The sequence below is a fragment of the Notamacropus eugenii genome, chromosome 1 (assembly GCF_028372415.1).
Source record: "Notamacropus eugenii isolate mMacEug1 chromosome 1, mMacEug1.pri_v2, whole genome shotgun sequence".
Classification (NCBI taxonomy): domain Eukaryota; kingdom Metazoa; phylum Chordata; class Mammalia; order Diprotodontia; family Macropodidae; genus Notamacropus; species Notamacropus eugenii.
In genome coordinates, this window is record NC_092872.1 from 344701648 (window position 1) to 344724028 (window position 22381).

Below are 22381 nucleotides of genomic sequence, written 5' to 3' on the forward strand. Positions count from 1 at the left end.
GAATTGAAAATGCTAGCTATCAATGTAATTCTAGAATTGTTCAATGATAGAACTGGAAGGATGTTTTGAGAGTATTTGGGCCAGTTTGTTTCTTTGAATGACCATTTATTCCCTTGAAGTATTATACTCAGTTTTGCTGAGTAGGTGATTCTTGGTTCCTTTGACTTCCGGAATATCCTATTCCAAGCCCTTTGATCCCTTAATGTAGAAGCTGCCAGATCCTGTGTTATCCTGATTGTATTTCCACAATACTCGAATTGTTTCTTTCTAGCTGCTTGCAATATTTTCTCCTTGACCTGGGAACTCTGAAATTTGGCCACAATATTCCTAGGAGTTTCTCTTTTCAGGTCTCTTTCAGAAGGTGATTGGTGGATTCTTTCAATATTTATTTTGCCCTCTGGTTATAGAATATCAGGGTACTTTTCCTGGATAATTTCATGAAAGATGAACTATTGATTATCTAGGCTCTTTTTTTGATCATGGCTTTCAGGGAGTCCCATAATTTTTAAATTGTCTCTCCTGGATCTGTTTTCCAGGTCAATTGTTTTTCCACTGAGATGTTTCACATTATCTTCTATTTTTTAAACTTTTGGTTTTGTTTTCTAACTTCTTGGTTTATCTCATAGTTAGCTTCCCTGAACTCGATTCTTTCTTTTAAAGAACTGTTTTGTTCAGTGAGCTTTTAAACCTTCTTTTCCATTTGGCTAATTTTGCTTTTTAAAGCTTCCTTCTCCACATTGGCTTTTTGGATCTTTTTTTCTAATTGTGTTAGCCTCTTTTTAAAGGTGTTATTTTCCTCAGTATTTTTTTGGTTCTCCTTTAGCAGGCTGCTGACACACTTTTCAAGCCCTTCTATGGCCTGAGCCTATTTCATATTCATTTTGGAGGTACTGGAGGCAGAGGCCTTGACTTCCTCTGACAGTATGCATTGTTCTTCCTCATCTGAAAGGATGGAAGGAGACACCTGTTCACCAAGAAAGTAACTTTCTATGGTCATATTTTTTTTCTTTTTTGGGGCATTTTCCCAGCCAGTTACTTGACTTTTGAATCCTTTGTCAAGAGAAGGGTCTTAGTGCTCCTCCTCCAGTATCATGTTCAAGGCTGAGATTTGGATTAGCTGGTGGACTCCCCCAGGGGCTTTGAGTGGAGGTGGGGCTGCCACTGAGGGCTGAGGTTCAGATCAGCTGCTCACTTCCCCCAGAGGCTTTAAGTTGAGCTGCCTGGAGAGTGGACCCAGGTTGCTTCTGCCTAGCCGCCCGCCACCTGCTGCTGCTGCTGCTGCTGCCACCTGGGGCCAGTGCTGTGGGAACTCTGCTCCCCTCTTGCCCAGCTGGGAAAGCCCTCCCACACTGACCTTTAGCGCATTCTTTGTCGCTTGTGGGTTGAGGGATCTGAGACCCTTCCTGCTGGGGATTCTGCCCCAGAGGTCTGTTCAGGTCCTATTCCTCCCAGTGCCGCGTGGCCAGGGCTGGGCTCCACTTCACTCAGCGTCCCGTGAGATAGACCTTTCCTGTCAGCCTTCCAGGTTGCCTTTGGCTGGAAACCTCTTTCACTCTGCTGTTCTGTGGCTTCTGCTGCTCTAGAATTTGTGGGAGAATCATTTTTTACAGGTATTTTGTGGGCTGTGTGGGAAGCACTAGAGTATATGCGTCTTCTACTCTTCTATCTTGGCTCTGTCCCCATCTATTCATTGGCCAGTTTGTTTCTTTCAGGCAAGTGAATGTCTAAGCCAGGAGTTGCTAAACATTATTTGTGACATGGACCCATTTTGGCAGTCTGGCAGAAACTTAGGGACCCCTTCTCAGAATAATGTCTTTAAATGAATAAAATAAAATACATTGGATTACAAAGAAAATCAATTATATTAAAATAAAGATATAATTTTTTTCCTGCCCAAGTTCACAGACCCCCTAAAATCTATCTACAGACCCCAGGTTAAGAGGCATCTCACATAGGTTATTTACTCGCCTATTAAAGATATATAACTTCCAATCAAATATCTAATATTTTTGAAGAATTTCTCATATCCGATCAAAATTTCAAATAGCTTTTTAGTCCAGAAGTTCTTAATCTGAGATTCAATGGACTTCAAGGAGTCTATGAATCTGGATGTGAAAAAAATTATATCTTTATTTTCACTAATCACTAAGTGAAATTTAACATTTTCTTCCATTATAAATGCAGGCTAAAAACCCCTTCTGAGGAGTCATAGATTTCATCAGTCTGCCAAAGGGGTCCTGGACTCAGATCAATAATTTAGATCCACTTCATATTATTTTTGTCAGAACTGTTAATTAATCGTCCATGAAAAATTTGCTCTGATACTAGGAAGTAACTGAGTTCTCAAAGGTTATATACACGCAGAGTTAAAGTTCAAGTTAGTATAAGCCAAAAAGCTTTTTGAGGTTATGAACCTTTGAGTCCAGTAATAAGTAAAGAGCAGCTTAGATAAATTCAAGGTAGACTCATCATCAGGTTGGACTCAGGGTGATGAACTTTTTCCCACAGACACTCAGGAAGATCATCTAATATGCAAAGGACTTTTGATCACAATTGTGGGGTATCCACAGTGAGTATATAATGGATGTTTCACCTTGAAGTATTTAAGTATTGTTAATTAATCAAGGAAATGCTTATTTTAAAAAAATCCTTCACATACTTGAAATCATCAAAACACTTCACAGAGACCAAGTTTCACATCATTTAGTAAAACTATCCTTCCTTTGGCAGATAATTCCAGAAAGGGTCTTGTTAATTAAAGCAAAATATGTAGAAATAAGCAAGATAATTGTAAAAAGCATAGCCAATTCTAAAAGAATAGGCTCACAGAAATAGTGAACAAAGGGGCAATGATCAGTGACATTTTTTGTAATGCTAGTGATTATAATCACTCCATTAAAAAAAAAATTTCATTGATATCTTTCATTTTCAATATCACACACATTTCTTACTTGATTGATCCTCATAGAAAGTCATTCCTTTGTTAAAGAAAGCAAGAAAAAAAACAGTTCAGCAAACCAAGGCATTGAAAAAGTTTGACCCGCATGCAGTATTTCACACCCATGGTGCCCCACCTCTACAAAGAGGAGGGAAAGAGATGGTGTCTTCTCATATCTCCTAGGAGACTAAGTTTCATCATTATAATTTCACAATATTCAATTTTTATTGTTTTGTGGTTATTTCTCTCCATCTACATTCATTGCATATAATATATATTACATATATGGTTTTTCTGGTTCTATTTACTTCACTTTACATTGGTTCATGTCGTTCCATACTTCTCTGTATTCAGTAAGTTAGTCAGTAGTTATCAAGCATTGAGCTAAGTACTGGGGATACGGAAAGACAAAAGACAGTCCCAGATCTCAAGAAGTTCATAGTCTAAATAGGGAGAAAATATGCAAATAGATAGAGACAGTTCTTGCTTTATGCAAATACAGGCCTTCTAGAGTTCTCTACATAAAACAATTTTTATACAATGTCACCCTGGACTTGGGGAGGGAAAGAGGGGGGAGAGACAGCAAAAACGGGCCATGTGCCCATGAAGGAAGGGACCAACACAGAGAGAAGCCAGTCAAGGAGAGACCTGGCCAGAATAGAGATGAAGAACATGTGGACGGGGTTAAGGGGAAAACTGGGAAAACTGGGACATATTCAGGGCTACATGGGACCAGGATGGTAATGAAGGCCTGATGTGGGCAGGTGGACTGAGTAGGCAAAGGTCTTCTTTCTCAGTACTGGAGGTCTCAAGCCTTGCAAGCCCTTAGTCAGGCATAGCCACAGTGGCAGTCTCTCCAGTGCATCCATTCTTCTGAATTCACTAAGGTTTCTCTTTTTTGGGGGGGGCGGGGCAGGGGAAGCCCATACAGGGCTGAACTGAGGGACATGAGCAGAGAGGGAGAGAGAGATCACAGTACTAAACATTAAAATTAAGATAGGGTTTAGGGGTTTTTTGAAATATGTATTGCTTTCAGAATTTTTGATGAATTTACATAAAGCAAGAACTGCCTTATGTACAAATAAACTACTTTCAGGATAAATTGGAAACAATCAACAGAGGAAGGCAATAAAATTAAGGGCAATTGGGAAAGGTTTCCTGTAGAAAGTGGAATTTTAACTGGAACTAGAAGGAAGCTAAGAGGCAGGGATGAAGAGGGATTGCATTTCAGGCATGGGGATAGTCAGTGAAAATGCCCAGAGTCAAGAGATGGAAAGTATTAATCATATTCATCCTTTCTTCCAGCACAGTAATGTTCCATTACATTTATGTACCATAATCTGTTTAGCCATTTCCCAAAGTGGTAGCATCTATATATACTCTTTGCTTCCAGTTCTTTGTTGCTGTGGAGGAGGTGACCTGTGAGTTTGGGGTAAATATCTCCTCAGAAAAAAGTAACTTTAGATATCAAAGAAACAGGGCTACAGGGTTGTATAAATATAGACCCTCAAGCTAGCAAGACAGGATGAGACTTATTGATTTCTATGTTGAAGGAAGCCTCTACTACCTTAGAGATTTCCTGCCCTGCAGGATATTCTGAAGAGATTCATTTCAGAGAAAACAAAGCACTACAACAAACTTGATTTTTTACAACTCCTGAGACCTGGAGGTTAAGGTTCTAAATCCAAGGGAACAATCTCCCACAAATCACCTGACCTTCTGTCCTTATCAATATCCCAAATAAGTTGCTGAATGACCTCATGGTGTAAAACCCTGTATATGTGTATCTCCCTTTGTTCCAGGCACTGCTTATCCAGCTGGCAAGGGTCCATTAGTGGATTCTAATTAAACTGTTTATTTTCTGACCCTGCCTCTTGATTTATTGATCTTCAGTCAAATAGACCTAGATAGGAGGAATTACTCTCCTTGAGGATTTTAGGATCTTCAGGTTAAAGAATTCCCCAACATTAATCATAAGAGTGCTGTGGCAAATAGTTTGGGGTACACTGGACCTTTCTGTTTGCCACTGACCTGTTAGGCCGAGCCTAGCAGTAGAATCTCTGGGACAAAGGGTACCAGACATTGTATAATCTTTGCATAATTCCAACTGGCTTTCTTGAAAGGTAAGATCAATTTACAACCCCACCAATACCTTTCCAGATCTCTTCAAAATTGACTTTCTGTCTTTTGTCATCTTTGTCAAATTGCAGGATGAGGTGAAACTTTACTTCTTTGTAACTTCCCACATGTTATGGAACTGGCTACATTTCCTTGCACCCAAATTGCCAGAATAAATATTATGATGCTAAGAGATTTATCTTTGAGTTTTGGTGTTGAAACTAAAATACATTCCTCATTAACTATGATTGCATCCAAACGAAAGGGTGCTTTTCCTATTACCAGGTCAGTAGTATCATAGCAAAAAAATAAAAAAAAGTTTTGACGAGGTTGAGGGGTGCTTGGGGGAACCTCAAAATACCAACCATCTGGGTTTTATGGGATGGCAAGACCCCTACTCAAATTGACTACTCAAAGGCATCAAGGCAAAAACAGAAAATCTCCTTTATTCAGTTCTCGAGAAAAACCAGATGATACCTTCACCAGTAAAGCTGGAGTAGGGAGGCACCTTACAGAAGCAGAATGGCAATTTATATAGACCCTGACGCGAAAATCCCCCTCCCACCACTGACTATTATTCTCATTGGCTGAGAAGCAAGGTCTTACATTCCAGGTGCAAAATCTAACCAATCCCTTTTGAAACCTAGTTGAAATTTCCCGCTCCTAGACGTTACAAAGCCCAGGAAAATACATATCACTAGGCATTGAGGAGTTAGTGAGTCATATCCAATCACTGATCCTAAAGCAATATGTAGCCTTATACGGAAATCACCTCACTCTGGAGGAATGGAAACCTGGATCCAAGGTCTCCTCCACTCCAGGGGGAAGGCTCCACATTCTTGAGAAGTCTTCACTAAATCTGTTCCCATTCAGGGTTGTCCTGGAATGAATTTGACTCAAGCCTTCTTAAAGCCAAAGAAAACAAAGTTTATTAAAGATTCGCCAAATTGGGTTGCCTCTTAAGGAGCCTAAGCATTTGTAACGCTTGTATTCACAAGCGGGCCAGATAGAATCCCAGCTAGACAGTCTGAGCTGGCTTGCATCTGAGCGCCTTCATGGAGGCAAAATGGAACTTAAATACAGAAAAGAGTATAGGAGGGATCTGGGGGTGGTCTGGAGGTCCAGGGTCATCGGAGGAGGGATTTAGGAAGGGTCTTGAGGAAAAGTCCAAGAAGTGAATCCAAGGAGGGTCAAAGGCTGGAAATAGCTGGAGGCTATCAGGAGACAGACTAGGGGGCGCCTAGGTGGGAAGCAGGTGGGGCAATCCAGAGATCTTGATAGGGGCAGTATGTGGATGGATACAGATCTTGATGGGAGTGGTAGGCAGCCTGGGGAAAGGGGGTTTTGATGGGATCAAGGGTGGGGGATGCAACAGAGACCGGAGTAGAATGATAATGAAAAGCCCATGGGCTTCCTGAGACTGCCGGAACAAATGGGAAGATTAGATTGGAGTAAGGAAGGCCAAATTAAGTGGGAAGATTCAAGGGGAGCTCAAGGAGGCTCCCAGAGTCTGAACCCCATCAGTTTAATGTTACCTAATGGTTTAAATTGTTGAAGTTTACATTCTAATTCCTACCTGATCTTCATCACTGACAGATATGAAAAATGTGCCAACTTTCATCAGAGTAGTTAGTTCTAGGCCTCTTACTGAAGCTCTGGAGGCTCAAACAACTTTCATTTCAAAACCAAATACAAATAATTTCAGAATTATTAAGGCTTTCAAAGGCTACTCCTCCTTTACTAGGATGAGGGAATGGAAATTTAGGAAGGATCTCCAATTATAACTTTCCTTTTTTTTAAGCATTTTATTTTACTCATTTTGAATTTAAATACAAAAAGATCAAAAAAACCCATTCGTATATACACAGCACAACACAAAAAGAGGATTCAATTTGAAGCCATGAATCTCCATTTTAACTTTTTGAAAATCTATATAATGAATACTACACATCCTTTTCAAAGCTACCCAGTTTTCTGTGCTTTCTCTGCTGTGCATTTTGTATTTTTTTCTCCCACTCTGCACTAGAAAAGGCCACCATTAGACATACGTATGTGTGCATAAGTACACTATACATGCTTCAACAGTTCTTTCCCTGGAGGTGGACAGCACCTTCCTTCATAGATACTTTGTAGTTAATTTGTATTTATACTAACTCAAAATAACTTAGTCGCTCACAGCTGTTCTTCGAAAAATATTGCTCTTGCTGTAATGATCTCTTGGTTCTGCTGATTTCCCTTTTCATTTTTTTCATGCCTTTGAAGAAACCAAGGGCTGCTTTAGAATTCTTCACCTTTGTCTTGACTTTGGGTTGGAACTGGATTTAAGTGAGGCAGAGCTTCCAAAGGTCTTCAAACTCACTCTCTCCTGCGGTCCCGAAGTCTGGGGATAAGAGACTGCCCAAGATGACCTTGGCCTTTCGACGTTAAGTTCTTTCCCAGGCAGGTCTGTCTGAGGAGGCAACACCCTTCCAACGATTACGGGGACTAGGGCTGAATGCTCAATTAGGTGTCAGATTCTCGGTCTCTTCTTTCTTGATTTTATTTACACGTATTTTTACAGCACCTCCATTTCCATATACTCAACCCTTTTCCAATCGGGCAAGACATCCCCTTGCAAGAAAAAAGAAAGAAAAAGTTCAGCAAAACGAACCAACGCGACACCTGAGCCAGGCTCTGCAAGCCCATGGACTGCCAAGGGTTTCGGAAGATCTCGCCCGCAGACGCCGGCGGGTGGTCCCTTTAACGGGAGGAGCAGCAGCACGAGGCCCGCGCTCTACCCTCTGCTCCCTCCCGGACCAGCCAATCGCAGCCACTTCTCCGCAGGGGCTCGTCCCAGACTCGGACCAGGAGGGCTCTGCGCGCGGCACGCCCGGGCCCTGGGAGAGCCGAGTCCGTCCTCCGAGGCGGGGACGGTGCCTCAGGGGAAGCTGGACCCTGAAGATCCCGAGCCGCGGAGCTGGAAGCCGGGGCCTCTGTCGCCGCAGGAGGAAACCAATGGTTCCGTGACCCCGCCCCCGGCCCGCCCCGGGCCTCAGCGCCCCGCTCCTCCTCCTCTCAGCCCAGCTAGTTAAGGCCGGGGAGAGCCGGGCTCGTAGTCGGTCGGGTCGCGTAGTCCGCCGGGCCGCCGGGCCGTCCTCCGCGCACGCGCCCTTCGGCTGCTCCTCGGCTCCCGCGTCCCCTTCCCGGCCCGCGACATGCGGGACTACGACGAGGTGACAGCCTTCCTGGGCGAGTGGGGACCCTTCCAGCGCCTCATCTTCTTCCTGCTCAGCGCCAGCATCATCCCCAACGGCTTCAACGGCATATCGATAGTGTTCCTGGCGGCGGTCCCCGAGCACCACTGCCGGGTGCCCGCCTCGGCGAACCTGAGCAGCGAGTGGAGGAACTACACTATCCCCCGGCAAATGCAGGACGGCCGCGAGGTGCCCAGAACGTGCCAGCGCTACCGGCTCGCCGCGCTCACCAACTTCTCGGCCCAGGGGCTGGTGCCCGGCAGGGACGTGAATCTGAGTCAGGTGGAGCTGGAGCCCTGCCTGGACGGCTGGGAGTACAGCCAGGACACGTACCTGACCACCATCATCACTGAGGTGGGTGCCGGGGCCGCGCGGGGTGCGAGGGTCCGCGGTGTACACCCGCGGGCTCCTAGCCCTCCTCCGTGGCGCTGAGATGCGGGGTGGCGGCGCCTTAGGCTAGCGGCTCTCATTTAGCCAGCCCCGGCCGCTCTGCGGGTAACAAAGTATCTCTGCAGGAGAGCAGTGCACGAGAGCTCCCAGCCCTCACTTTGCCCTGAAGCCAATTGAGTTAGGGCGTCCTTACTGATGACTTAGAAGGACCCTTGAAACTCCATGACTTTGAACTTGTCCTGTTGCACAACCTTCCGCATCCACACTTAAAGCGGAGCCCCAAAATATACAGGATTAAATAAAATCACAGAATTTTTCTACCTTGGATTCTTCACTTCCTTAGAAAAGAGGCAGCCCTGATAACCATCTGCCCACCCCACCCCCACTGGCATACTTTATATCAGAAAAGAATGGGACATTCCTAGAAGGTTAGAACTGAAAGGGCTCTTGGAAACCTGCTAGCATAAATGTTGTGATGCTAAGAGATATCTTCAACTTGTGTTTCTCATTTTGCAGATGGGGACACTGAGGCTCATAGAGAGGAAATAGCTTGTTCATGGTTACATGGTAGCAGTGTCAAGTATAAAAAAAGGTGTCTTGTGTCACCAGCCTTTCCTCTTATAAGATGTCAAGACTTGGTAAATAAATATTGTTCATTTTCAGTAACTTTTACCGATAACATCAAAAGAATGAACTGGACTTTAGCAGAGTACTTCTCTCTAATACACAGAGGTACCCTCTCTCCTCACCCCTTCCCCCCCGACAAATTTTTCCAGGTCATTTGGTTTAAGCAGATACATGTGGTCCTCTAGGTCTTCAAGTTGGACCCTGGATTTGTTCTGTGAAGTTTGGATTCAGTCCAAGGACCACCCTTGAGGACCTGGAGGGCCACATGTGGCCTCGAGGCCACAGGTTTCCCACCCGTGGTTTAAAGGATGGACTCTGCATTTTTATGGAAGAACTTTAAATGGGACGGGAATCCATGAGGTATTTTGTTGGTGCAGCTCATCCCATCTTTACCTAGAGCTTAGTGATATCCACATTTTAGAACGAAAATAAATTAATCAGTCCCTAATAATCCGTTCTTCGTACCCAAACTACCTAAATGGTATAAATATGGTTTTTGTATGCTTTAAGTTGAAAGTGGTTTCATGGGTCACAACTGAGAAAATGAGGTACACTTTGGCAGTTGTTTCATATCTTATGATGATGGAAAAGTTTAAAGTTTTATTCTTCATTCATACTGATATATTCACAGAGGGCAAATGGTGTGATGGAGAAAGTTCTGGGGTCAGACTTGGTGACTTGTAAGATATCTTCCAGTTTTAATCATCTAGTGTAGTGGAAAGTACATTGGATTTGGAGTCAGAGGGCCTAGGTTTGAATTCTGGCTTTGCTACTTGCTTACTACTCATGTCACCTTGGACAAGTCCCTTAACTTCTTAGACCCTCAGTTTCCATATCTGTTTAAAAAAAAAAAAAAGAGGGTATTGAGATCAGGTTATTTATAAAAACCCTTCCTGTCCTAAACCCTGCATAGGAGTAAAATGGAAAGACTACTAGACATTGGAATCAGGATATCTGGATGTGACTCTTGGGTATCTTCAGAATTTTGCTATATTTGTGGTTTAAAAATTTTGGGTCATGCATGCATAAACACCTGCACCAAGATGAGACAAAGGGGCTAAAAGGATTGTGAGCATCAGAAGATCCAAGCAAATATGTGGAATAGTAAGGCTGCCAATTCCCCAGACCTTCCACTCCCCTCCATTCTGTGGAGCCTAGGAGATTTCAGGGTTATGGGCTACACTAGTTTTTTCTTCTTCCTGAATTGACTATACTTACTGATGATTAATTAGACTTACACAAGGACGAGGAAGGACTGGTTATTCTTACCGTGGATTTGTTGTCTTTTGCTTTATAGGAAGCCAGTATAACTTCCTTCTCCCTTGTCTAGCTTCAGGTTGTTATGGAGTTGTACATCTCCCTTCCAGCTGTACTTCACAGTAAAGCTGGTGTGTGGTTTCCCTCTCCCCATTAGTAAAAGCAAAATGGTTCAGTGGAAAGAATGACAGACAATAGACCTTAACCTTCCAGACATCAGCTTTCCAGCCTCAGTTTACTCATCTGAAAAACAGGGTTAATAATTGTCTCACAGAAGTGTGAGGAGAGTACTTGAAATCTTAAAGTGTAGAATGACTGGCTGTTTTTCTTTTACCAGAGTGCTACTTATGACAAACAAATGGAAAAGTCTGGTGAGTAGTAGATATGGCAGGTGTCTCATTACCAGAGATTTTTAACCCAAATTGGAGTTTCAGTTCTTTAATGGAATTTAGGATAATCTTCCTCAAGATTAACTACAGACATTTAAAACTAGCCCTGGGGCCTATAGAAGTGCTTTGAATGACTGAAAGTTTGCACTGAGCTGCTTATGAATGGAGAATTGTCTTTGGTGGACTGGTATTATTGGGTGCTCACTAGGTGCTTGGCTTTGTGCTAAGCATTGTAAGTAGCTACTGTACCTGCTGAAGAAGATACCCAGTTAGGAGTTTAAAAAAGTGGGGGTGGATGCCTTCCCTAGGTAGGATTGACTAGATGCCCTCATCTATTCCTTCCTCGATCTTGCATTCTCGCTCTCTCTCACTCTGATGTTTGTTAACTTCTTTTGTATGTTTGTTAACTTCTTTCGTCACACAAGGCAGATAATCCAGTTTGGGGTTTTGTCCTGTCATTTAAAATGACCTTTCCCCTCATTTTGCTAGTAAAGAGTTTACTAGGCTTCTGGAGTAATTAATCAGCATCATGCTTCAAGCCTCACCTTTTTACACACAAAGTAGTGGCGCAAGAGTTGTGTGCCCTTTCCCCTACTTTCAGGCTGTCAAAATGAACTGAGAGACAAGTCTGTCCCTCCCTGAGTTTGCTTGAGGACTTCTAGGCCTGGACTTCTTATATTTCTTTATTCATGGTGACCAACTGTCACTATTAGGCAGCTCATGTGCCTAATCTGACTGTGTTTTCATTTTTCAGACCCATTTTCTTTCAACACTGTTAGTTTAAGGTAGACTATACCTTCAGCAGAATTTATGGTTTCATTTGAGGATTGGCCTGCAGTTGCCTTCCCTTTTCTCTTTCTGTGATCATCTACCTTTTCCATTCAGATGAGCAAGGGATCTGGGAGCACCAGAACAAAACATAGATCTCAGAGCCTGCAGTCAATCACCAGATGTTTGTGAGGGTATGGCCACTGATGTCCTAAGATGAAGATGGATGATAGTATAACCGACATTTATGTAGCACTTGAAAGCCTGCAAAATTATTTATAATAGCTACCATTTATATCGTGTTTTAAGGTTTGCTGAGGGCTATACATAATATCATATCATTTGACTAATGTATTGCCTTGGTCAAGTTCACTAAACTCAATTTTCCCAGCTAGAGAATGAAAATAACCCTTTAGCACACTCTGACTGAGGAAGTGCCATGTTCCAGGTACTATATTATAAGGGATTTTAAAAAATGAAAATAACTGAATCCCTGTCCTCAAGGAGCTTACCTTCTAATAGGGATGGTGCTGGGCATAAGCCTTGAGAAGAATCAGTTGAGTATAATAGAGTCAGGATGATGTAGTGGACAGAGAATTATCCTCAGAGTCAGCAGACCCCAGATTTGAGGTCCACCTCTATGACATTCTGGCTGTGTGACCCTGGACAGCCCCTTAGAACTTCTTAAACTTTTTCCACTTGCAGCCCCTTCAGCACTTCTTAAACTGTGACCCATAGTTTAAGAAGTGCTATTCTAGACAACTCTCTAAGACCAGAAGATACCGGAAAGGTGTCCACCTGAATTGTTAGAACAAGTTTCTCACCAAGAGTTCCTAAGACTGATGAAATCACAGGTCTCTTAAAACAAAAAAAGTGACATGAAGTGCTAGGAGAGTTCACAGAGGAAGAACTCAACTCCAGCTATGAAGATGAAGACTTGCTGCCCTCTAAAGTAGAGCTGGCATCTGAGAAGGACTTTGAAAAGTCAGAGGATTTTGACAGTTAACAATTGACAGAGAAAGGCATTATAGGTAGCGGAAAGATGGCTTAAATAAAAGCAAAGAGTTAGGAATTAAGAGGGGGCAGAATGTGTTTGGTGATGGCAGACTGGCTGAAACAAGAGATGTGTTAAGGGCAATCCTGTAGAAGATTCAAATAGGGTAAGGCCAACTCTGGAGGGTTTTGAATTGTGGATGGCGTGTGTTTTCCAAACCAGTTCATTATCATGTTATTTGATCCCAAGTGGAGAAAGAGTACTACTGGTCTCGGGGTTAGGAGATGCAGCATCAAAGTTCCAGCTTTGCCATTAATTCTCTTTGAGGCTATGGATGCATCATATTTCCCCTCTCAGCCTCAGTTTTCCCATCTGTAAAATGCAAGAGCTGAACTAGATTGGGGGTTAGTGACTTACTAGTGAGGTATTATATATGCCTATCATCCTTTAGCCAAAACTAATTAATGTGAATGTCTGAGTAATGAATCATCTCATTAATGGGCAAATGTTAGTAAATCATTAGCTTTAGAGATGAACAGAGCTTTCATACTCCTTTCTTCTCTTCCCACAAAATATGTCCCCACCTAAGCCTTCTTTCTTTTCACTTGTCTTCATTTAGTTATTTCCCATTGATACACACACACACACACACACACACACACACACACACACACACACATTTTGCTGCTGCCATATTTCCCTTTGTCCTACCATTGTTTTGTCCTTTCTAGTGCATGATCCTTGTAAGGCCTAGTCTACTCTAATTTCCAAGGTAAGAATTAATAGTTAAGCTCATTTTACCATTTACACTAATGGTAGAAGATAAGGGTCTTCTGGAGACAGTGATTATTTTTATAACTATAATGATTTATCTGAATTAAATAATACATAAAATATTACAGATGAGGTCAGTGTAAAATGTCTTTGGTACCACTGAACATACAGTTTTTAAAAAGTAATTTTTCAAAAAGTTATATTCTAAGAGTGCACAAAAAAGCCCCTGTCCTATGAAAGGATGCCTGTCACTCAACCAAATGAACCAGATCCCTTCTAGCTTTAACATTGTGCCCCACTTCCCTCTGGCAACATTTCCTGCTCTATGATTATGATTCAAGGATCTGATTGATGGGCCTAATGAAAGTGAACTCCTTCTGCCTTTTGTAGTATTTAAGCAAGTAAAGGTTGATAAAGTGTGGCAAGATGTGAGTTGGCACATGCTACTGATTTGGACAGGGCTGTGGGCTCAAGTTAGTGTTGCAAAGGAAGCCTTTGCTTTAAGGCATCCCTACCCTAGGCCACACAGGGTCCATGGAAAGAGGATGGAGAACTTTCTCTTCCCACTACAGAGATACAACACAAAGACTGGGTGCTATGTAACAGGTCAAGAATATAGGATCCCAGATTTAGAGCTGAAAGGAACCTTAGTCGAATCTACTCTTTCTATAGATGAGGAAACTGAGGTGCAGAGAAGTAAAAGACTTGTCACACAGGTAATATGGAGCAGAACTGGACCTTTAATCTTGTCTTAGGGCTATAAATCTTAACATTCTTTCCATTACAACAGACTACTCCTCTCTGTGTGGATGGATGGTGACCTAGGTGAATTTACCAGATGTGAATTCAGATTTTCTAGAACCATGGTATATGACAAAGAAGCATAGACTGGGAATCAAGGGACTTTTGCTAACCTTGCTTATGATGATGAATCTGTTCCATTGTCACAAAGTAGACTAACTATAACGTACAAATCCCTTGAGTGATCCCCATAGATATTGGCTCTGATGGGCCATAATTTTGTTCAAAGCATTCTCATTCAATGATTAAGGCTAGGTAAGAAATGAGGCAAACAATGGCCTCTTAACCTAGTAAAAAAAAATCAGTCTGAGAGGGGAAGACCTTCAGGATTTCGGCCAAAACAGAAACAATTGCTGTTTATACTCACAATGAGTAGTCAAACTGAGACCTGGGAAAGACCTTAGTTTATAAAAGTCCAAAGTCTCCCACTGCATCTAGGGCCATCTCCAGTCATCCTGATCTATATCTTTCCACTGGACCCAGACGACTCTGGAGGAGAAAGTGAGGCTGGTGACTTTGCAGAGCCCTGCCTCACTTAAATCCATTTCACTTGCAAGTCTTGACATCATCTTCCTGATGTCATGGTCCTCTTCAAGAACTGAAGGACAAACAATGAACAAATGAACAAAGCAATCCACAGATAGGGAGGTGACATTCCACATCTGGTGGAACGATAAAGGATAATGACACAGGAACGCTAGTTCCTGATAAGGATGATCAATGGCTCACACCATCTCGTGTACTTGCTTCTTTGCCTACTATAAAGTAAGCAGCAAATAGCCTTTTTGAAATGTGAGTTTGGTCCAGGTCTATTGTTAGTGGTAGGATATACCCCAGACTTAGGCTTCTTGTACTCTTGCCTCTCAGCACTTGTGGTAGCAGGACAGAATTGATTTATGTTAGTGTTAGAGAAAAATACCAATGAAGCAAACCTGAGCACAAGACAGATCTGTAAAGTCAACATACCAGCTAATCCTAGAATCCTTTGATGCTGCATATATAACAGCATATGCCTTTTCAGACAATACAAGTTAGTTTCACTGATTTCTCCCTCATTTGATGGTACATTTGTATTTTGGGAATTCCCTTCTTGTTAAAAATGCCATAGTTTTAGTAGTTGCTAAAGTACACCCATTCTATAGGATTTCATTGTGCTGTATACCCAGAATGTTTTTTTTTCTCTAAGTATCCCACAATGTGAGGTAGAGAGACTTAGAATATTGTTGTGTCCTAAAGATGTTTATTTGCCTAAATTAGACATTCCTGAACAACTTCATTCTCTACTTGGGCCTTGCAAAGCATGGAAGTAGAAATATAAAACAAAAATATAATTGTTTCTGCCTATCCCTGGGGAGATAGCTAGTGGAGCTTCTGTCTCAAGGTTTATCAAGGCCCAGTGTCAAGGCCGAAAGTCCTAGTCCTGGCCTCAGCCTTTAAAAGGTACACTGGAGATGGAACTGGGATACACTCCATTCAGTCTAAGTATCTTTCCCAGTGAGGTAAGCCTCATGCTAGTCATAGCAGAGTAAGTAACTGAGATCTGGAACTGGGGTAAAATAGAGCTTATAGGTTTTACCAAAAACAACCTTTGTCCTCTTGACTTTTCGCTTATTTTCTTTTACTTCTCTGGCATCTTGTCCTTTCTCACTCTCCTGTTTGATCTGTTGGTGCCTCACATTCTTTCTTTACAAATAAAGAAAATGGCAGTTATCTTTGTTACTTGGCAACTAATTAATATGCATGCATGCCTCTGGAAGTTTTTCAAAGACACCAAACCAGTAATACTCAAATCTTGTTACAAGAAATGACTCTAAGCCATAGGTACTTTAATATTTACCAGACAGCTAGGCTGGGAGCTGTTCCAGTTCTTCCTTTGTCTCTAAGTCAGATCTAGGATTTCCACACAGGGTGATAGAAATTCAAATTCACTTGGATGATTGTAGGATAAGAGTAGGGAAGTATTTGAGTTGGCAGTTTTTGAATCCTTTGTGGGAATGCTCTTGCAGTAGCTGGAGGAGTATTTGGATATAGACAATGGCATGAAAGGGAGATAAAGAGTTTTTTTGCCTTTTTGAGGCTACTGGGTTGCACAGTGGATCAGGCACCAGACTTGGAGTCGGGAAGACCTGAGTTGAAATGTGACCTCAGACACTTATTGGCTGTGCCTGGAGGATGAGCAAGTCACTTAATCTGTTTGCCTTAGTTTCCTTGACTGTAAAATAACAGCATCTACTTCACAGGGTTGTAGTTGAGGATCAGATGAGATATTTTCAAAGCACTTAGTGCCTGGCACATTGGAGGCTAATTCCCTTCTCTTTGCCCCCTAGCTGTAGCCCAGTACCAGACACTCTGAACACAAGGTAAGCTCAAGATCTCTCCTTCTGGTTACCTTGAGTTTATGAGAACATAGTCCTAAATGAGTATTATGTGTTCAAAAACAATAAATGAACTAACTTTGTGCGGAGTCTGTGTGTTTTTTAAATATAGTTCTGTAATGTCACTCCCTTACCTTAGATGGAACATTTAAGAGTAGACCTAGTTGGAGATTAGAGGATAAGAATCAGTTGGAGTATCAGTTTTCATTAATCTCTATAACAGCAACTTCAGGAAAATCAAGAAGAAACAAAACTTCTAGAAACACCAAGAAGAAAAATAAGAGGGGTCATTATAAACAAGATGGAAGACTAGACATTTTCTGATTCCCCTCCATCAGAGAAACAGAAACTTCTCCAGAACAGAACAGAAAGATATGAACCAAAGATAAGGAAAACTTGAGATGTCTTTGTAATTTAGGACACTTTGAATCCAAAGAAGGAAATAAAACGCATGAACTGACATCTAGACTAAGCTTACTCAGCACTCAATGCCCACATTACACATTGGGCAATGAGAATGCACCAGCTGACCCACATGAACTCAAAACAAAACCCAACTGCACACCCAGGACTCTTGTCCCTCTTTCCAGTGCTGTGCAGATTCTGGCTCCATACAGGTGCCATGGAGATCCCATTGCCAAGTTGTAGAAGCCCATTCTAGCCAGAACAGATATCTTGAAAATCAGTCATAAAATGCTTTCAAAATTTTGTTGAATTTCTTCTGTATGTATTTGGTCAGGTCTAATCACTCCTTAACTTCATCTTCTTAATTGCCATTTCCACTTCATCTGTAGCACTCTAGGGAAGTTTCCAAGGCCCAATAGCCAGTGCTGCCTTAGTGATTCAAAAGGGGCAAGACAGTGTTTGGGCTAGAAATAGAACTCAGCACCACATTCCACCCCACCCCTTCTTCCCAGAGCCACAAAGTCCCAAACTCAAAAATGCAATCAAGTAGCACCAGTGTGCTAGCTCTCTGAACAGGGTCAGAGACCTAAGGAACAGAGGGAGAGGGACAGGACACAATGTGTGTATTAGGGGAAAGGGCACAGGGTACTCCACTAAGTCTGAGGGAAAGTGCTCAACATCCTGCTGGGGCCAGTTCTTTCTACCCAAGAGTCAGGTTGGAGGTTGATAGAGCCTTACGCTTGTATGGCAGTGAATTGCCTCACGTGGGAAGAGGCTGATACACTTGAGATTCAGCTCCCAAGGAAACCATCAGAGAGGACAGAGTAAGGAAGTGAATAGGAGAAAATTGGAAGGAGGGTAGGATGTGGAGCATGGAGAATAGACTGAAATTCCCAAAGATCTCAAGAAAAAGAAAACTCAAAGACCTTAAACAAAAGCAGATAGAACAATCGGGAAAACATTAACAGCAGAAAGAAATATGCCCTCCAGATTTAGTAAATGGATTCAGGCATCTATGAATAAATATTGCAAAACAAAGTAACATGATCCAGCACTCAATAAGATGCTGCTCCTCACTGATTTAAAAGAGAAATAAGAATTATGAAAGCAGAATTTATGACCTGCATAGCAAAAATGATGAGCAGAATAGAAAAACTGGAAATTGTAATGGCAAACCTCACCAAAGAATCAAGAAAAAATAATAGGATGAGAATGCAAATACACAGAAGTGAAGAAAAATCTAGAAGAAGAAAAGAAAATGATAGCATTAAAAGAAAATATACTGTTCTCAAGGATAGGACATGTAGGAGACCTAAGGATCCTAGGCCTCCCAGAAGAACATGACAGGACAAAGAAAAATGAAAGAAACCTAAAAGATAATGGGCAAAGCCAAGGAAAATTCAGATGTCATTTTAAAACATCTGCAACAACATGGTGAAGGATAGTGGCATAGCCAAAGATATTAATAAAGAAATTTAGGAAGATGAAATAGAATGGATAAGTTATACTGAACGAATCAAAGAGTGACATGGATTCTTCACCTGAAATATTGGAGATGAAGAATTTATAAGATTGACAAGCAACATGGAGGAAAAAAAACATCCCTGAACGTAGCAAAAAGCAGAATTTATGCTCTGAGGTGAAAAACCACTGAGAGCATAAACAGATTGGGGATGGGGAAAAGAAATCTCAGAATTTAAAAGTAATTAACAAAGGTAAATAATGACCAGTGACCACCAAAAAAGGGAAAAACTAGGACACTATATTTAAAGAAGTAGTTGAGGACAGTTTCTTAGAACAAAAACTGTCTTCAGTCAGATAGAATTCCCAAAAAAATGTCAAGAAAAAACAAACTGAATTCAAGGTGCATGATCCTTATATTGTAGAAATCTTGATATTAAAGGAAAGATTCTTTAAGCCTCAAACATAAATTGACATGTGAAAAGATACTAATGCCGTTCTACCTAAAAGAAATGGTGAAAACAAGATGGCACATAAACTAAAATATACACAAGGTTGAAAGGTGTAGGGATGGGTCTCAGGAAGTATGATGTAACAGGAGGAGCAATGGAGTTGGTGTCAGAGGACCTGAGCTTGAATCCCCATTCTGTAACTGTGATCTTGACAAGTTTTTTAACATCTATGGATGTGTTTCTTCAATTATGGGAATGACAGGATTAAAACTAAATTATTGCTGAGTTTTTCAAGCTATAAATTCTGTGATCCTGTGATGCTGTGATTACCTTCCCAGCAAATCTAAACATTTGCAGAAGAAAGATAACCTAACAACAAGCTTTTGAATAATTTGTTGACAAAAAGCCCACACTTTGAAAGAAACTCATAGTTGGAGCCTAAGCTGCTGGACTATCTAAAAGGTTTCCAAAACCTATTCAATCTGATGTGAGACACAAGACACCAGAAGAAATACTAAGATGTTTTAAGTTAAGTGTTTTATCTAAATGTTTTAATGTAGTTTGTTTTTTAAAAAAGAAACAAGAGAAAAAAAGTAAATCATGAAACATAGAAACTATCCCAAAGTGGAGTGCACTAATTTGGAACTCAAAATTTTTTTAAAAATGAACATGGAAAATTAATTTTTTTGAAAGTAGAGTGAGCTGCCTTAAAACATGTCATATTCCAGTGAGGGTTGGATGACCATATGTTAGCGATGTTATAGAGGAGATTCTTAGTCAGGTATAGGTTAGAAGTTGCTAGTTGAAAAAGGTCCTTTCAACTCTAAGATTCTATAATTTTCTTGTATGTTATATCTCCGAAAAATAAATAAAAATTTATTCATTTTTGATAAGGAATAAGGGTAAAGAATAGTGAATCTAAAAGCAACCCTTCAATCTTTAATAAAAAGGAATCAAATTTCATGTAAATAATATCATTAATAATATTAACCTAAGATAATTTGGTTCAATTAAGATAACTTTCAATATACTTAGAATTAGAAGCATTAAAAAGGTTATGCTCCAAAGTTACAAAGCAAATCAGTTCTCTTATTTGTAACACTAAATATGAATAAGCTAGATTCTTCCAGTAAAAATGAAAAGTTATTAATTAGATTAGAAAAGCAAAAATCAAATGATGGTTTACTCAGAAAGCCCAGGAAGAGTCAATTAAAAAACTAATCAAACAATAACAATTTCAGCAAGTTTACAAGATTTAAATAAACCCACCCAAATCATCAACATTTCTGTGTAATACCAACAAAACTCAACAGGATGAGTTAGAAAGAGAAATTCCATTTAAAATAACTATAGATAATATAAAATATTTGAGCATCTATCTGCCGAGACACACACAGGAACTATATGAACACAGTAATGAAACACTTCATACAAAAAGGACAAATCTAAAAAACTGGAGGAAAATTCATTGCTTAACGGGTAAGCCAACCCAACATCATAAAAATTACAATACTATCTAAATTAATTTACTTATTCAGAGTCATAACAACCTACCAAACATTTACTTTCCAGAGCTAGAAAAAAATAATTCATCCAAAAGAACCAAAGGTCAAGAATATCAATGGGGGAAAAAAAACATGCAAAGGAAGGAGGTTTAGCAGTACCAAATATCAAACTATGCTACACAGCAGCAATCTTCAAAACAATTTGATACTGAATAAGAAATAGGTTGATCATTGGAACAGGTTAGGTATATAATATTCAGAAGTAAATCATCACAGTAATCTAGTGTTTGATAAACCCAAAGATCCCAGCTGTTGGGACAGGAACTCACTATTTGACAAAAACTGTTGGGAAAATTGGAAAATAATCTGGCAGAAATTGATCATAGAACATTGTATACCAAGATGAGCTCAAAATGGGAAATGATCTAGACGTAAAGGATAACATCATAAGATAATTAGTAGAGCATAGAAGAAGTGACCTCTCAGATATAAATAGGGGAAGAGTTCATGACCAAACAAGTGATACACAGGATAAGAAGAGACAAAACAGATAATAATTTTAGATTACTTGAAATTTAAAAAGTTTTGCACAAACAATATCATTACAGCTAAAATTAGACAAAAAGCAAGAAGTGGGAAGGGATGTTTGCAGGAAATTTCTCTGATAAAAGTCTCATTTCTAACATATATAGTCAGTGGAATCAAATTTACAAGATTAAGTGCCATTCTCCAAGTGGTTAAAGGATGTGAATAGGTAGTTTGCTGAGGAAGCAATCTAAACTATCAGTAATCATATGAATTACTAACTTATTCTAAATTACTAACACTTGGAGAAATGCAAATTAAAACAATTCTGAGGTATCACCTCACACCTCATAGATTGGCTATGATGACAACAAAGGAAAATGACAAATGCTGGAGGGGGTGAAGGGAATTAGGTACACTAATGCACTGTTAGTGCATGAGTGGATGAGTCCAACCATTCTGGAAACTAATTTGCCCTCAAAAGCTATTAAACTGGGTGTATACCCTTGAGTCCAAAGATTCTGGTACTACTCTATACCCCAAAGAAATCAAAGAAAGAGGAAGAAGACTCATATGTACAAAAATATTTATAGCAGCACTTTTTGTAGTGGCAAAGAATTTTAAAGGGATGCTCATAAATTAGGGAATGGTTGAATAAATTGTGGTATATAAATATAATGGAATATTATTGTGTTATAAGAAATGATGAAGGATGTAATTTCAGAAAAACTTGGGAAGATTTGAATGAATTGCTGAAAAGGGAAGTAAACAGAGCCAGGAGAACAATTTATACAGTAATAGTACTATTGTAAAGATAATCAACTGTGAAAGACTTAATATTTCTAATCAGCACAATGACCAATCACAATTTGAAGGATTTATGATGAAAAATACTATCTACCTCCAGATAGAGAGCTAATGAACTCCAAGTAAAGATTGAAGCATATTTTTTTCTCTTTTTCTTGCCTTTTTTGGGGGAGGAGGGGAGAACCTGGCTAATATGGAAATTTGTTTTGCATGGCAATATATATTTGTAATGGCTTTTGTTTTTCTTGCCTTCTGGGGGCAAGGAGAGGATGGAAGCAGAGAGTTTGAAACTGAAAAAGAGTTGAATTTTTAAAAAATGAAAACTCAATATGTTGTTTACAAGAAATAAGTGTAATGCAAAAAGATGCAGGCATCTTGAAACTTATACACTGGACAAAAATAGGACATGCACAGGCAGTTCAAGAAAAGCAGGAAGATCAGTGATAACATTGGACTTTATGTAACTAGAAAGCTTAAAGGAGAGGCAAAGATTAAATCATGTTTAAAAGTAAATTATTTCTAAAAAACAAATGTTAAACTTGTATGTCCTCAAATAACAGGA

General features: G+C 40.3%; 1 protein-coding gene and 1 long non-coding RNA gene across 4 annotated transcripts in view; one reads left to right on the plus strand and one right to left on the minus strand.

The window, feature by feature from the left end:
• LOC140518141 (uncharacterized) overlaps positions 1-22381 on the minus strand; it is a 51012-nt gene that overhangs the window by 20767 nt on the left and 7864 nt on the right. The window lies entirely within an intron of this gene.
• Positions 7875-22381, plus strand: part of LOC140518139 (organic cation/carnitine transporter 2-like) — a 52594-nt gene continuing 38087 nt past the window's right edge. For 2 of the 3 annotated variants that reach the window (XR_011971835.1, XR_011971836.1), the window contains exon 1: positions 7875-8643. Coding sequence is in view for 1 of the 3 variants with exons in the window: in XM_072629996.1 (XP_072486097.1) it covers positions 8251-8643 (393 nt within the window). In the remaining 2 variants the exon portion in view is untranslated. The remainder of the gene's footprint in view (positions 8644-22381) is intronic. The other variant, XM_072629996.1, reaches the window with a different exon arrangement.